We start from the raw sequence: 16069 nt of genomic DNA, 5'->3' as shown, positions 1-16069 counted from the left end.
CAGCCCTCTATTGCACAGATGATTACATCCATCACTTGACAGCATTTAACCAGTGAAGTGGTTGCCTGAATGTCCAATGAAACCTAAAAACACACAATCTGTGCAGTAAGATTTAGGAAAGTAATTTATGTAAACAGAAATCCAGAGAGAAAATTTACCTCAAAGATTTTTTCTGAAACTTCTGCATAAGGTCATGACATATCAGCTGCACACGAGTCAACTATAGTGTACAACATATAACCTCTCCAAATGATAACCAGAAGATTGGCACCTGCAATGCTTCCACCTAGGAGGACTATGAAGAGAAATCTCTGTACCAGGAAAAACTCTATGATATAATCTAACCAAGTGTCAGGCCACTTCTGCCTCTTCTCTCCAAGCTTTGTCAGACAAATACACACACCCCAAGATCTCTGTATATACACATATACATACACCTCCATGCACACATCACACACGGCTCCATCAGAGACGGAACCTCTCCAGTAATTTTCCTACTTTTTATTGGCAGGTTATTCAATTGTTAATCCTGATGTTGTATTCAAGATTGAAAATGAAGATGAGAAATATTTCACTCAACAATCTGAGTGGAAGGGAAAAGAAAATCCAAATGACTCCAACAGTAAGTAAATGTTTTGGATTTAATGGGCTTTGCATTTTTAGATCACAGGAGATGGTGTAAAACGTCAAACATTTGGACACTTAGGACCTGAATGGCTGCCTGAGTCTGTAGCTCTGATGCGTCCCTGCCTTCTTTAAGCAATATCAGCAACCATCCACCCCTGATTTGAAAACTTTTTTCATCGGGGCAACGTTTTTGACTTGAGTGAGGGCTTTTCTGGTCCTATGGAAGCTATGTCAACAGCTCGGAAGGAGAGTGAGCGCCAACCAGTAAGGCAAGCGGGCAAGGCCCCACGGCGCCACGTGTTGTCGTCGGCTCGCACTCGGACTCTGACTCCGCTATGCTCCTTATCGAAGCAGGTAAAGCTTCTTCTAAATGGGGCCTTTCAAAAGACATAACCAAATGCTTAACAGAGATTCAGGAGGAGATCAAATTACTACTACTACTACTATTTATCATTTCTATAGCGCTACAAAGCATATGCAGCGCTGTACACCATACACAAAAAGATAGTCCCTGCTCAAAGAGCTTACAATCTAGATAAGACGGGGAGACAGACAGAACAATTAAGGGTAAGGGAATAAAGAGGTGAGGTTAAAGGACGGTTAGGAGTCAAAAGCAGTGGTAAAGAGGTGGGCTTTAAGTTTGGACTTGAAAACAGCCAAAGACGGGGCTAGATGCACAGGCTCGGGAAGTCTATTCCAGGCGAGAGGTGCAGCAAGATAAAAGGAACGGAGTCCGGAATTAGCAGTAGAGGAGAAGGGGACAGATAAGAGAGATTTATCTACAGAACGGAGATCAAATCCTCCAAAAAGAAAATTCTAGAGCGCATGGATATCCTGAGCGTTGATCTGCGAGAGTTGGGCGGGCGTGTGGAGGACTTGGAGGCGTGTGCGGAGGAGCATGATGAGCAGCTGAGCGGGGCTGAATTACGATTATTTAAGCTTTTTGAGCATTATGAAGATCTGCAATACAAAGTGGGCGACTTAGAAAACCGAGGGCGCAGGAATAATATCCCAATCCCAATCGCTACATAACATTAATCATGAAAGGCCAATGAACCCGGTCAAATGCCTTTTCGGAATCTAATCCTAAAAGACACAAGGGGGTTTTTAACTTGTTATCCACATGCAGGAAGTTAACCATGTGGCGAACATTATCTTTAGCTTGTCTTTGGGGAACGGATTAGATCTGGAAGGACTAGTTGATTCGCTAGGACCTTAGCTATAAACTAAATTGTACAGTGCTGCGTAACCCTAGTAGCGCTTTAGAAATGTTAAGTAGTAGTAGTAGTAGTAATTTTAACATCAGAATTAAGAATGGAAATAGGGAACAGCTTTAGAGTTTTTACAGATGGACCACGCATAGGCAGTCCATTATTTCTAATAATCTTTTGCTGGATATGGTGGAAGGGGAGTGCTGGGCACAGAGGAATGGGGGAGGAGAGACCGGGGAACATTCTGGCCTGGGTATGGAGGGGGTGGTAAGGGAGATCAGGGGGACATGGTGGAAGCGGAGATTGTGGGATGTGCTGGGCTTGGAGGAATGTTGGAGGGGAAATAGGGCGGGAGGTCATGCTGGGCATGGAGAAGGGTGGAAAGGGAGATTTTGGTGACATGCAGAGAATGAAAAAAATCAATGCTTGGAAGAAATTAAGAAGATAGGAGGAGAGAAAAACATGACAAATGGACAAGAGGCTCTGGACAGTGATTTAAGAGATAAGAAGGAGCAGATACTGGAACCATAAAGGTAGAAAAATAATTTTATTTTCCGTTTATTGACTGCAATGTGTCAGTTTTGGGAATTGCTATCTTTATATTTTGCACTGTACATGAGGAAATGTAACATTTTCTATTTATCTGGTGTTGTGCAGCATGTAGAGTCTGGCGTCTTGAGCTTTCACGCTAATTGTTGTTTACATATTTCTACTCTTAGGGGTCCTTTTACTAAAAATTAGTGTGCATTAAGTGCCCTGTGGCCCATAGGTATAAAATAGGACATGCAGCATTTAGCACTGCGAATTCCATTAGCACTCGCTAAGCTTTAGTGAAATGCCCCTTAGTTTGTGGTCACTTATCCTGTATTTGTGTCTGTAGGTGTGACCATGTTGATTGTGGGGACCTGTAGTAGTAGTAATCCTGCTTGTTCAATTTTCCCAATAAGTGTATCGATGCTTTGGCCTCACTGCAATATTTCCAATGTTGCCTTTTCCTAGGAAGGTCCTCGTTGGTGCTTTTATGGAATGGTAGATTTGGTCATTCAGGTCCCAAGTGACTTTTGTAGGGTTTTGTATAAATTCATAATATGCCTGCTGCTGGAGAGAGGTTATGTTGTTGTGTTCCTTAGATTAATGTTTGGTTTGCTCTTTTCCGCATTGATGTAGATTTTGTGATGTTTGTCAATCTCTTTAAGTACTGTATAATAAATTTTTGAATAAAAAAAGCAATTATTTACTATTTATTAATTAGAATGTACATATGCTAGAGCTGGTTTAAGACTGGTTTAAGACTGTGAGAAAAATCTCACTCATTTAGCCTTCAATCTCCAGCATTGGGATGGGCCACCCTTGGTGCCCCAAACAAGCTACTAGACCACCCCTTCAAGGTAAGGGCTGCGGGAGTGGCGGTATTATGTGTGTGTGTGGGAGGGGGGGGGGGTGCAGAGGTAGCATCTGTGTGTGTGGGGGGGGGGGGGGGGCGGCAGTATGTGGGCATGAGTGGGGGGGGGGGCCCAGAGCACTCTCAGTCCGCCCCTGGTATCAAAGGATCACCTGCAAACCCAGTCTGCCTGCCCATCCATGCCATCTGCTCTCCTTTCCATCCCTTACAGATCCTATGTACTTGTCCCAAGCTTTCTGGAATTCAGATACAGTGTTCATCTCCACCAGGAGCCTGTTCCATGAATTTACTACCCTTTTGTGAAGAAGTGTTTAAGGAATGGCCATATCATTTGAGTTAATATGTTTGAATTATGTATCCTTTCCTCATTCTGAGTGGAAAATTCAGATCATCGCATATACGAAGCCAAGCTAGCGACTTCCAGTGTGGTAATTCCGACACAGCCCTGCTATCTCGTTTTTGTAAAAAAGGGGGGGCGGGACATGATTTCTTACTCAGTTTTGGAAATAACTAGTTGAAGTTTCAAGTATGGTTATACCTTAAGAAAATGCCTTGGGGGGAATCACGTGGTGCCATGGGGCTGAGCAGTCGCTGAAAAGCAAAGCTCCCAAACCTCCTGATAATCAAACTCGCTAAACTCACTTGCAGTAGCTTGTTTTCATACGGAGATCTAACTGGAACAGCAGGGAAAGGTGTAGCAGGGATAGGCAGCGCTTACCTGGCCAAAATTGTGCATAATGGCATCCAAAATGCAGAAAAAAGACAAGGACAAAAACAAAGGTGCGGAGACCAAGATGGTGGACGAAACACAACAGCAATGCTCCTCGGTATGCTCCGTATGGACAGCTGAGATAACAGCGGAGGTAACCGCCGCAGTAGAAGCTGCATTAGACAAAAAGCTGCAAGCTCTGTATGACAGAGTGGAAGAAGCCCACAAATGTCTAGATGGTTTCCATCTAGATTTAGATCATATGCAGCAGAGAATCAGCGATGTTTAAGACAGAATTACGGAAACGGCGGGACCTAAAGAGGCGCTGGAGAAAAAGGTAGCTGAATTAGAAGAAAAGCTGGACGATCTAGAAAATCGATCGAGACTTAATAATCTTCGTCTCATAGGCTTGCCGGAGCACCTGAGAGACTCTGAACTGGTGGAACTGTTAGAACGCTGGCTCCCACAGGCCTTACAGCTCGGTGCTGCATTGGGGCCCTTAAGAATTGAAAGAGCCCACCGGATAACCGACCGAGAGCAGTGATTTTGAAGGTATTAAATTATGGGCACAAGCAAGCGATCATGCGAGCGCTACGATCGGGCCAAAAACTCCAATACGAAGGGAACAACATACTCTGTTTCCAAGATTATTCGGCAAGAGTGGCAGCGGCGAGAAAAGCGTTCGCGCCGACGTGCGCTGAACTGCATAACCGGAAGATTCGATTCGCATTGGTTTACCCCGCTAAACTGCGTGTGTCTCATGATGGAACAGAAAGAACCTTTGAAGCGGTGGAAAAGGCTCAAGAATTTATTAATACCTTACCGTCCAAAACAACGGAATGAGGAGGTTAATGGATGCATATGTTTTGGGACTCAATGTCGGTGAGCAGAAGTCATGAAGGAGACTTAGACAATATGATATCAAGCAGATGGGCCTGAAATGGTGCTCTATTGAGAAGGGCTTGGAACTGATTAATGAAACCCTGTTGGCTAAGAGACAGACTACTGAGTATTCTAATCTTTGCAAACTCGACCCTCTCCATGCCAATAAACTGGATTTATCAAAGATATGGACACCTATTTTGAACGACAAAAAGGTGCCCACAGTGAAGACAAGCACTGACACGAAGGACATAATGGACAAGTAATTAATGAGTAAGGATATAATGAGATGTCTTGCTGTTTTGTTAATGGTTAAATGGTTTGCCCGGTTGGCTGGATATGTACTGCTGCAATTTGCTAGCATAGGACTATGTTTAAAGTTGGGGGGAGAGGAGGGGAGACAGAGGGGAAAAAGTGTTCTGTTTTTGTTTTTGTTCTCTCCTCTCTCTCTCTCTTAAGTAGAAAATGACTAAACTGGGGGGAGGTGGGGTGCCATTACGTGAGGAGTTCAATCTGAACTCAAAAGGGCAGTTGTGGGAAGGGAAAAGGGAGGGAGGGGGAGGGAGAGGGCAGGGGGATGAGTGTGATGGAAGGGGAGGGATAGGGATGGGCTACCTCTCTCCTGCAAGAATATACAATCAAATTGAGTTACTGTTAGCCGAAAGACTAAAGGTAGAATAACGGTAAAGATTGTTTCATGGAATGTGGGGGGTATAAACTCTCCAATTAAGCGCTCTAAGATTCTGCAAACATTGAACAGACATAAAGCGCAAATAGCCTTACTTCAGGAAACACACCTAAGTACACTGGAGCATAGCAAATTACGTCGGTGGTGGGTTGGTGAGATGGTGGATAGTCCAGCATTGAATAAAAAAGCAGGCGTGGTCATACTGATCCGTAAAGGACTACAGTGTGTATTGAACAATAGGATTGTTGACTCACAAGGCCAATATATAATACAACACATCACACTACACAATAAGCCGCTTTTGTTGGTAAACGTATATGCTCCAAATCAATATGATACAAAATTTATCCAGACCCTGATTAGACAAGTGAAGAGGTTTGGCCAACCCTCAATAATCATGGGAGGGGACTTCAATATGGTCTTTGACCCATTGATGGACAGCACGGGCCCCTCACGAGTTAGACCAGTGAATTATAGCAGAGGCGTGCCATGGATCTGCTCGAACTTAGATTTGGTGGACTCTTGGAGATTACTACATCCGGGAGAAAGGGACTATACCCATCTATCTAGAGCCCATGGAACGCAATCCCGGATAGATTACTTATTAACATCACAGAATAGTTCAACGTTTCTTACACAGGCAGAGATAGGCCCTACACAAGTGTCAGATCACGCTATGATTTGGATTACACTAGAATGGAGTAGTGCTCCAGACCCACCATTTTATTGGAGATTTCCGAGAGCGCTGTACTATGACACAACGTTCCACTCCTTCATAAAGGATAAGTGGAAGGATTATGCTGAATTAAATAGAGACAGTTTTCACTCGGACCCAATACTTTTTTGGGAAGCTGCCAAAGCTGTGTTGAGGGGACATATTATCTCCTATTCTGCCCATAAAAAGAAACTAAGGGAGGCTGAAATGTTAAGGCTGGAAACAAAGGTACGGAACTTGAGACAAATTTATGGGCAATCACACTCCATTACCCATAAGAATTTATACATAAAGGCACAAATAGAGTTAAATCATCTGATTCATACCCGTTTACAGCAGTCTCAGGTATACTGTCCAGTTTATGGTGAAGGCGGAACTGGGGCGTGGTTATCGGCCGAGGATTGAAGGGCGTCTTTAGCTGATAAAAAAAAAGGAGTTTTTACCGCGATTTTGGGTCACTTTTTTTTGGACCCTTTTTTTTCACGAACAAGTCCCAAAAAAGTGCCCCAACTGACCAGATGACCACTGGAGGGAATCGGGGATGACCTCCCCGGACTCCCCCAGTGGTCACTAATCCCCTCCCACCAAAAAAAAACCCCACTTTACAAACTTTTTTCCAGTCTCTATGCCAGCCTCAAATGCCGTACCCACCTCCATGACAGCAGAATGTGTTCTATCCTGTGACAGCCTTTCCCTGGTTCTGATGTGGCTCTCGGGTGAGTGGGACACCTTTTCTGTTATGCGCACTGCAGAGTCACATCAGCCATGCATTGTGTTGGTTGTAGGGTATTGGGCTCCGTGATTCCAGTAGCTTGTGGCAAATGCTCACGATGTTGGTAGTTGGTAGGCTCTACTCCCATGGTGCTTTTCCCCCTGCTAACTGGGTCAGAGTGTGTCCAGTTTTGTTTCTGGTAGTCCATGAGGTAGTGGCCATTTTTGTAAGCCAGTTTTAGCTCCCTTTCATGTGTTAGCCACATTACAGAACTTAGTTCTTACCTTGAATGTGGCTGAAAGAGGGCATTGTACAGCATTCTGCCAGCTCTGACTACTGCTAATCTCAGTACCAGGGAGACTCTTTGCCAGTGGGGCACAACCTCTGATCTGCAGTTAACTGTGAGTAAGCGTGCTTATTCCAATAAAGGACGTTTTCGGAGAGATTAGTCTTCCTGTGTCATCTGGTGTGCCAATGTTATATAGCAGCAACAAGTCCTAGAGGCCTGTGTGTATGCAGGCCCCTGGAGCACTTTTAGTGGGTACCGCAGTGCACTTCAGCCAGGTGGACCCAGGCCCAACCCCCCACCCCACCTGTAACACTTGTGCTGGTAAATGGGAGGCCTCCAAAACCCACTGTACCCACATGTAGGTGCCCCCTTCACCCCTAAGAGCTATGGTAGTGTTGTACATTTGTGGGTAGTGGGTTTTGGGGGAGGGGGTTGGGTGCTCAGCACCCGTGGTAAGGGAGCTATGCATGTGGGAGCGTTGTCTGAAGTCCACCGCACTGACCTCTAGGGTGTGCAGTTGGTGTCCTGGCATGTCAGGGGGGCGAGTGTACTATGAATCGTGGCCCCTCCCACGACCACAAGGCTCGGATGACATTTTTGAGCTGGGCATTTTTGGTTTCCATTATCGCTAAAAAAACCAAACGCCCAGCTGAAAAATGTCCATTTTTTTCGAAAATACGGTCTGTCCGGCCTCTTCACGTACCTGTTTTCGGACATAGACGCCCATGGAGATAGGCGTTCGCGTTCGATTATGCCCCTCCACAAGTACCAAATGTACAAGCATGCTAACAAGCAAGGGAAACTACTAGCGAGATTGGTGCACCAAGTGGGGGGCAGAAGATGGGTGTCACAGATTCAAGACACACAGGGCACGAGTCATCACACGAACAAAGATTAGTAAGGTTTTTGAAACCTTCTATACCCAGCTGTATGCTCCACCGGAGGACGAGGGATTAGAGGCAATAACATACTTAGAAGGGCAAAAACTTCCACAACTCATGAGATGGCAACAAAATGTCCTGGAAGTGGATGTCACAGAAGATGAAGTTAGTTGGAATATACGAGCCAGTCCCCTATATAAAACACCGGGGGTGGATGGGTTTACAGCAGATTGGTATAAAATTTTAGTGGAAGACATTGCGCTTTGTATGGCTAAGGTATTCAACTCACATGTTCTTAGAGGAGAACTACCAAGCTCGTTGAGAACAGCGCAGATAATTGTGCTATTAAAACCAGGGAAAGATCCGAATCGGGCAGAATCTTATAGGCCCATCTCCCTGATATCTTTTGAAGCTAAATTGCTTGCAAAGATCTTGGCCAACAGGTTAGCCAGGTTTCTTCCACAATTGATATTAGACCCGCAGGTGGGATTTGTCCGGGAACGATCCGTGGCAAAGAATTTAAGGAAAATACTACTAGCATTGGAACAGGTCAAACATATGAATACCCCCTCACTCCTTATTAGTTTTGATGCACATAAAGCATTTGATAGAGTGAGGTGGGACTTCATGTTTGAAGTCCTGGAGGCATACGGAATTGGAGGATTTTTTTTACAAAGGCCATACAAACTTTATATAAGAACCAGGTGGCAGAGGTGTCAGTGAATGGAGTGATCTCTCGGCAGTTTCCAATTGCCAGAGGCACTAGACAGGGCTGTCCTCTCTCGCCTCTTCTGTTTGTAATGGTGTTAGACCCCTTAATCAGAGATATTATGGGCTCCGCGGAAGTACAAGGAGTATGTTTAAGAACAGAGCAATTCAAAATCTCTGCCTTTGCGGACGACCTATTGGTCGTACTTCAGAATCCAGGGGACTCACTACCAGCTATTTTGGAAATATTTAAAGAATATGGTGATTTCTCTGGATTTTGCTTGAATTTAGATAAATCTGAGGTCCAGCCCTTGTGGATGTCTGAAGAGGAATGGACGCGGTTATGTTGTACCTTTAAGAGAATATATGGCTCCTTTATGTATCTGGGCATACAACTGCCAGGAGACCCAGCACAATTATATTAATTAAATATAGCCCAATTATTTGAACATACAAAACAGATGTTACGGGGGTGGGCTAACCTACCAATATCACTATCAGAGAGAATTTGTTTGTTCAATATAATACTATTCCCAAGGTGGCTTTATTGTTTTCAGATCTTGCCAATTTATCTGACTAAAAGAGATTGGAAAAAGTTGATGGGCCTACTCTCCAAATTTTTTTGGAATAAAAGACGCCCACAGATCAGCTGGCAAAATCTGTTGGACCCGTGGAATAGAGGGGGCTTTGGGATTCTAGATCTACATCGCTATAACAAAGCATGCCTGCTATGACATATAGGGGGCTGGCTTTTGGGAACCACACACTATACCCCGAGGACAATGGAAGAAGAGTGGGTACACCCCTTGAAACTCCATTATGTACTGCAGGCAAAGTTAACTGTATTACCAGCACATCTACGCAGGAATATCGATCCCTTCGACTGGTATGGTGAGACTTGGGCCGGATTTGGAAGTTTGATGAACACCATAGCACACTCTTACCTATAGTAGGGAATGGAGAGTTTCTCCCGGGTATAGAAAGCCCGAGATTTAAACTTGAATTTTCTGCCACAGCATTAACAGACAGACTCTAGAAGGCACAGCAGGGCCTAGTTCAGTCTTTATTCCCAACCCCTACCCAGCTCCTACCCACCCCTAGCTCAACATTTATAGTCAATTATTCTAATTAGGACAAGAGGAGGGGAGGGAATAGGACTTGACATATCGCCTTTCTGTGGTTTTCGCAACTACATTCAAAGTGGTTTACATAGTATATACAGGTACTTATTTGTGTCTGGGGCAATGGAGGGTTAAATGGAGGAGCTGCAGTGGGAATCGAATCCAGTTCCCCATGATCTAAGTATGTTGCACTAAGAGTTTATATTAGAGTACTAACAGAATTGAAAAATGAACTTGCAGAACTATTGTTAGTAATATGTAATTTATCTTTAAACTCAAGCATAGTACCGGAAGATTGGAAGGAGGCCACTGTAATGAAATTTTTTAAAATGTTCCAGAGGAGATCCAGAAAATTATAGACCAGTGAGCCTGACGTCAGTGAAGGCCAAAACGATAGAGACTATTATAAAGAACATAATTACAGAGCATATTCAAAAGCATGGATTAATGAAACAAAGACAACATGGATTTAGTTAAGGGAAATCTTGCCTCGCCAATCTATTACATTTCTTTGACGGGGTGAACAAACATGTGGATACAGGTGAGCCGGTCGATATTGTGTATCTGGATTTTCAAAAGGTATTTGACAAAGTACCTCATGAAACACTCCAGAGAAAATTGGAAACTCATGGAATAGGAGGTAGTGTTCTATTTTGGATTAATAACTGGTTAAAATATAGAAAACAGAGAGTAGGGTTAAATAGTCAGTATTCTCAGTGGAGAAGGGAAAAGAGTGGGGATACCAAGGGCTCTGTGCTGGGACCGCTGCTTTTTAACATATTTATAAATGATCTAGAGATGGGAGTAACTAGTGAGGTAATTAAATTTGCTGATGACACAAAGAGGGGCATAATCGAAAGGGACGCCCAAGTTTTTCTGAGGATGTCCTCATAGGATGTCCCCGTGAAGGGGCGGGGAAACCCATATTAACAAAACAAGATGGACGTCCATCTTTCGTTTCGATAATACGGTCGGGGACGCCCATATCTTGAAATTTAGGTCGCCCTCAGAGATGGTTGTCCTTAGACTTGGTCATTTCTGATTTTCGGTGATAATGGAAACCGAGGACGCCCATCTCAGAAATGACCAAATCCAAGCCATTTGGTCAAGGGAGGAGCCAGTCTTCGTAGTGCACTGGTCCCCCTGACATGCCAGGACACCAACCGGGCACCGTAGGGGGCACTGCAGTGGCCTTCAGAAATTGCTCCCAGGTGCATAGCTCCCTTACCTTGTGTGCTGAGCCCCCCAAAACCCACTACCCACAACCATACACCACTACCATAGCCCTTATGGGTGAAGCGGGGCACCTAGATGTGGGTACAGTGGGTTTCTGGTGGGTTTTGGAGGGCTCACATTTACCACCACAAGTGTAACAGGTGGGGGAGGGGGGATGGGCCTGGGTCTGCCTGTCTGAAGTGCACTGCACCCACTAAAACTGCTCCAGGGACCTGCATACTGCTGCAATGGACCCAAGTATGACATTTGAGGCTGGCATAGAGGCCGGCAAAAAATATTTTTAAAGATTTTTTTTGAGGATGAGAGAGGGTTAGTGACCACTGGGGGAGTAAAGGGAGATCATCCCCGATTCCCTCCGGTGGTCATCTGGTCAGTTTGGTCACTTTTCGTGGCTTGGTCGTAACAAAAAAAATGACCAAGTAAAGTCATGCAAATGCTCGTCAGGGACACCCTTTTCGATTATGGGTCAAGGACGCCCATGTGTTAGGCATGCCCAAGTCCCGCCTTCGCTATGCCTTCAACACGCCCCCGGGAACTTTGGTCATCCCTGTGATGGAAAGCAATTGGGGACGCCCAAAATCAGCTTTCAATTATGCCGATTTGGGCGACCCTGGGAGAAGGATGCCAATCTTGCGATTTGTGTCAAAAGATGGGCGTCCTTCTCTTTCGAAAATAAACCTGAAAGTCATTCAAAGTCGTTAAATCGCAGGTGGATTGTGAAAAATTACAAGAGGACCTTACGAGACTGGGAGACTGGGCGTCCAAATGGCAGATGACATTTAATGTGAGCAAGTGCAAAGTGATGCATGTGGGAAAGAGGAACCCGAACTATAGTTTCGTAATGCAAGGTTCCACATTAGGGAGTCACCGACCAAGAAAGGGATCTAGGTGTCATTATTGATACGTTGAAACCCTTTGTTCAGTGTGCGGCGGCGGCAGCTAAGAAAGAATGTTAAGCATTATTAGGAAAGGAATGGAAAACAAAAATGTTATAATGCTTTTGTATCGCTCCATAGTGCGACCGCACCTCGAATATTGTGTTCAATTCTGGTCACCACATCTCAAAAAAGATATAGTGGAATTAGAAAAGGTACCGAGAAAGGCGACAAAAATGACAATGGGGATGGGACGACTTCCCTATGAAGAAAGGCTACGGTGACTTGGGATCTTCAGGTTGGAGAAAAGATGGCTGAGGGGAGATATGATAGAGGTCTATAAATAATGAGTGGAATGGAACGGGGTAGACGTGAATTGTTTGTTTACTCTTTCCAAAAATACTAGGACTAGGGGCATGCAATGAAGCTACAAAGTAATAAATTTAAACAAATTGGAGAAAATATTTCTTCACTCAAAGTGTAATTAAACTCTGGAATTCCTCCTTGTTCAGGAACCAGTTCAGGTCTGAAAACACAGCTGAAATCACTTCAGAACCCCTTCAAATTGGATTTTTTTCCCATATCATAAGGTCAGTTTGTATAGATTTCTTTAGAAACGACAATGCATCTGAACCTTGCAGATGTTTTTGTAACTAAAGTTCCAGCTTCTCCTGAAGCAATAGTATAACCAATAAAGATTAATATTAAAATATATCCCAAACTATTGATGAGATGGATTTGAGTGTATGTGTAAAGAGAGAAATGTATTTTTATTTAGGTAATGACTAAATATACCAAGGCATTTTCTTTTTTTTTTTTTTTTTGACCAGAATAATAAAGAATTTTTTATTGAACCGGTATGGGGGGGTCAGGTGATGATACAATTTTAGTTTAAAACAATTTTTATTGAACATTCAATAAAACGTTACAACCATAAATTTGAGTGAATTGTTCATTTCTCCCCCCTCCCCTCATTACATATTGTCTCTCCCCTCCTTAAATTAACAGCATCATTTCTTCTTGTATATTAACAGATTCAAGATAACTCCCACCGCCATAATAATAACATAGCAGCCTCTCTATATTGAGTAGATTCATGTATGTCATTCTTTATTAACAATTTCTCGCTTCCCCCTTCCCTGTTGCCCTCCCTCACCTCTCTCCTACCCGTTCCTTCCTCTCCCTTCCCTTCCCCCCCCCAAAAAAAAGGTCAAGACTTCTATATACTGGGATTGTCTGTCACCAACTTGTAGCGGGTATCACTCCCCATTTCATTAGAGGCCCCCTAATCGGTTGAGGACAAAACTGCGTGCACGTGGAGCCAAGGCTTGTATGTAAGATTTCCATATTAAATAAAACTCTTTTTGTCTTTTGAATTTCCATTGCACTTCTCGAAGCTCCATTAATAATAACGCATGCAGTCTATTATGCCACTGCCAATAAGTAGAAGCCTCTTGGTGGACCCAGTTAGTTAGTTAGAATGCATTTTTTCCCCTATTAAAAATGCTCTATATAGCAATATGATGGACAGCATCAGTACCCCTCAACGTATCCACTCCCAACAATACATGTTCTGGACCCACTGATATATGTTGATTCATTATGTGTGCCATGAAATTACATATCCTTGCCCAAAATTGTTTTATCACTGGACAGTCCCATATGGCATGGAAGTATGTACATTGCGGCCCTCCGCACTTTCCACACTGTGGTGAGTCTACTCCTTCCATCTTATACAATCTAAATTTGGAGGTGTATGCTTGAAACAACACTCTGCCCTGGCACTCTCTTAGATCTGCATTACTTATTTTCTGTGGAATTTGTCGCATGCTGCTCAATAACCTTTATACAGTAATGTTTTTTTGTAAGTCCGCTGTCCACTTCTCCAGCAGGTGCGGTAATGGTTTATGTATAGTACTGTGCATAAGCCGTTTATGTATTAAAGAAATAGATATGGGTTCCTCAGTAGGCATGTCAAACAATTTTTCTAGCATGTTAGGTATGTCGATAGCAAGAGATTGGTGTGGGAGGCTGGCAATATAGTGGGATATCTGCTGATATGCAAATGTATCCATCCACATTATATCTCCAATTCCCAAAGACTCCAGTTTTTTGATGTTACCATCTGACTCCACAATATCCTGTAGGAGAATAAGCCCCTTATGGAGTCCAGATAAACACTCTGTGCCAGTGTTCCCAAGCCTGGTCCTGGAGGTACCCCAGCCAGTCAGGTTTTCAGGATATGCACAATGAATATTCATGAGAGAGATTTGTATGCAGTGGAGGCAGTGCATGCAAATCTCTCACATGAATATTCATTGTGGATTTCCTGAAAATCTGACTGACTAGGGGACAAATCACGTTTTGCCAAACCCCAGGAGAGGAACAGCAACAAGTGAGAAGCAAAAATAAAGAAATAATGGTAAATTAGTACTCTGGGAATTAGATCAAGACTTCCCATTCACAGTCCTAAAACATAAACACTAACAGGATCGGACACAAGTCTCAGAAGTTAATAAAAATAGAAAAGCTGTTTATTAGACATGGATTTTACTGTTATGTTATTTGCCACTCATCTGAAGTGCTCTGGAGGAACATTAAGGAAGGAGACATGTGATCTTAGGTTTCTTTTCTTTTCTTTAGTTCCTTCAGAGCAGTTCAGAACTAACCCAGTGTTTTGATTACAGAAAATGCTCTTCAGCTGGTGGTAGGAGTGCAAAACCCCCTCATCTGAACTGTTCTGGAGGAACTAATGGAAAAAAAATGATCAGGGAAGACCAAATGTCTCCCTGTGAAAGTTAAGCTGATATTTCAGAATATTGGCATTTACACATATATTGGGAGATATGTCATTCAAGACATTTATGTTTGCAGTGAGTTTGTAATTGTGAACATCCAATCTTGAAAGCAATTGAAATGGGCAGCAGGGGCTCCTGTCCATTTAAATCCCCTGGGACTGCCTGACCCCCAAATTAATTGGCACTAAAGCAGGCAGTACCACTGAATATTGGCACTGACTGCTCACAAAAAAAGTGGGCAGGTCAGGGGCAGTACAGGGGTGACATTTCGGAGGAACCTGGGATTTTGCATTTACCAGCTGGCTCTCACAGGACATGAGCTACTGAGTATTGGGCTGGCACCCACATCACTTTAAAAAGAATTATTTTTTGAACCCCCTGAGCCCCCTCCCACCCTCCTGACAAAGCTCCCTCCTTTCCGTCCCTTTCCCCGGGTCTACATCTATCCCAGAGTAGGAATGCAGCCTCCTTGCTCCTGCCCTTCACAGCCACCTTTAAGTATGTTGTTTTCCATAGCTGTAAAATTAAGGATCATACTCTTATTTTTTTTATCCAGCAGATGATGGATTTAGGAATAATAGTGAAAGAGTGAGAAAGTGCAATGAACAGCAGAAAAAGGAATGGAAACACAGAGACCCCTCAAGAGACGGCATCGATCCTTCAGCTGACTGTCAGGGAGGTATCAGTAGCATAATGCTGAGCAGTGTGAAAACAGAAGCCCAGACAGGAGAAAAATTAGACAAAAAGAGAAGCCACATAAGCAGGGTTAAGACTGAAATTAATGACTGTGAAGGTAGTAAGTACAAAAGTAACCTATCTGGATACTGTGAAAAACCATTTGAAAGTTCTGAATGTGAAAATTCTGTTGGTGAGAAAAGGAATGTACAATTGCATAAAATGGTTCGTGTGGGACATAAACTATTTAAATGTTTTCATTGTGATAAATGTTTCAAAAGCAAACGCTGTATGCAATTGCATGAAATAACTCACACAGGAAACAAGCTATTTAAATATTGTAAATGTGATAGTGCCAGTCAAAAAAGGAGCCTGCACCTAGCTCACATAGTACACAAACAATTTAAGTGTTCCAAATGTGATCAATATCTAGGAAGGAAAACCACACTAAAAGTGCATGAAAGGACTCATACAGGATTGAAGCTATTTAAGTGTTCAGAATGTGATAAATGTTTCAAAAGGATGTCTGAGCTGAAACGC

General features: G+C 43.4%; 1 protein-coding gene across 1 annotated transcript in view; it reads left to right on the top strand.

The window, feature by feature from the left end:
- Positions 1 to 16069, top strand: part of LOC115464516 (oocyte zinc finger protein XlCOF6-like) — a 35206-nt gene that overhangs the window by 17351 nt on the left and 1786 nt on the right. The window contains exons 7-8 of the mRNA XM_030194881.1: positions 512 to 622; positions 15411 to 16006. Coding sequence (XP_030050741.1) covers positions 512 to 622; positions 15411 to 16006 — 707 coding nt within the window. The remainder of the gene's footprint in view (positions 1 to 511; positions 623 to 15410; positions 16007 to 16069) is intronic.

The sequence above is a fragment of the Microcaecilia unicolor genome, chromosome 3, assembly GCF_901765095.1.
Source record: "Microcaecilia unicolor chromosome 3, aMicUni1.1, whole genome shotgun sequence".
NCBI classification, from domain to species: Eukaryota; Metazoa; Chordata; class Amphibia; order Gymnophiona; family Siphonopidae; genus Microcaecilia; species Microcaecilia unicolor.
Note: the sequence above shows the minus strand (reverse complement) of the source record. Positions and strands in the feature narration are given on the sequence as shown.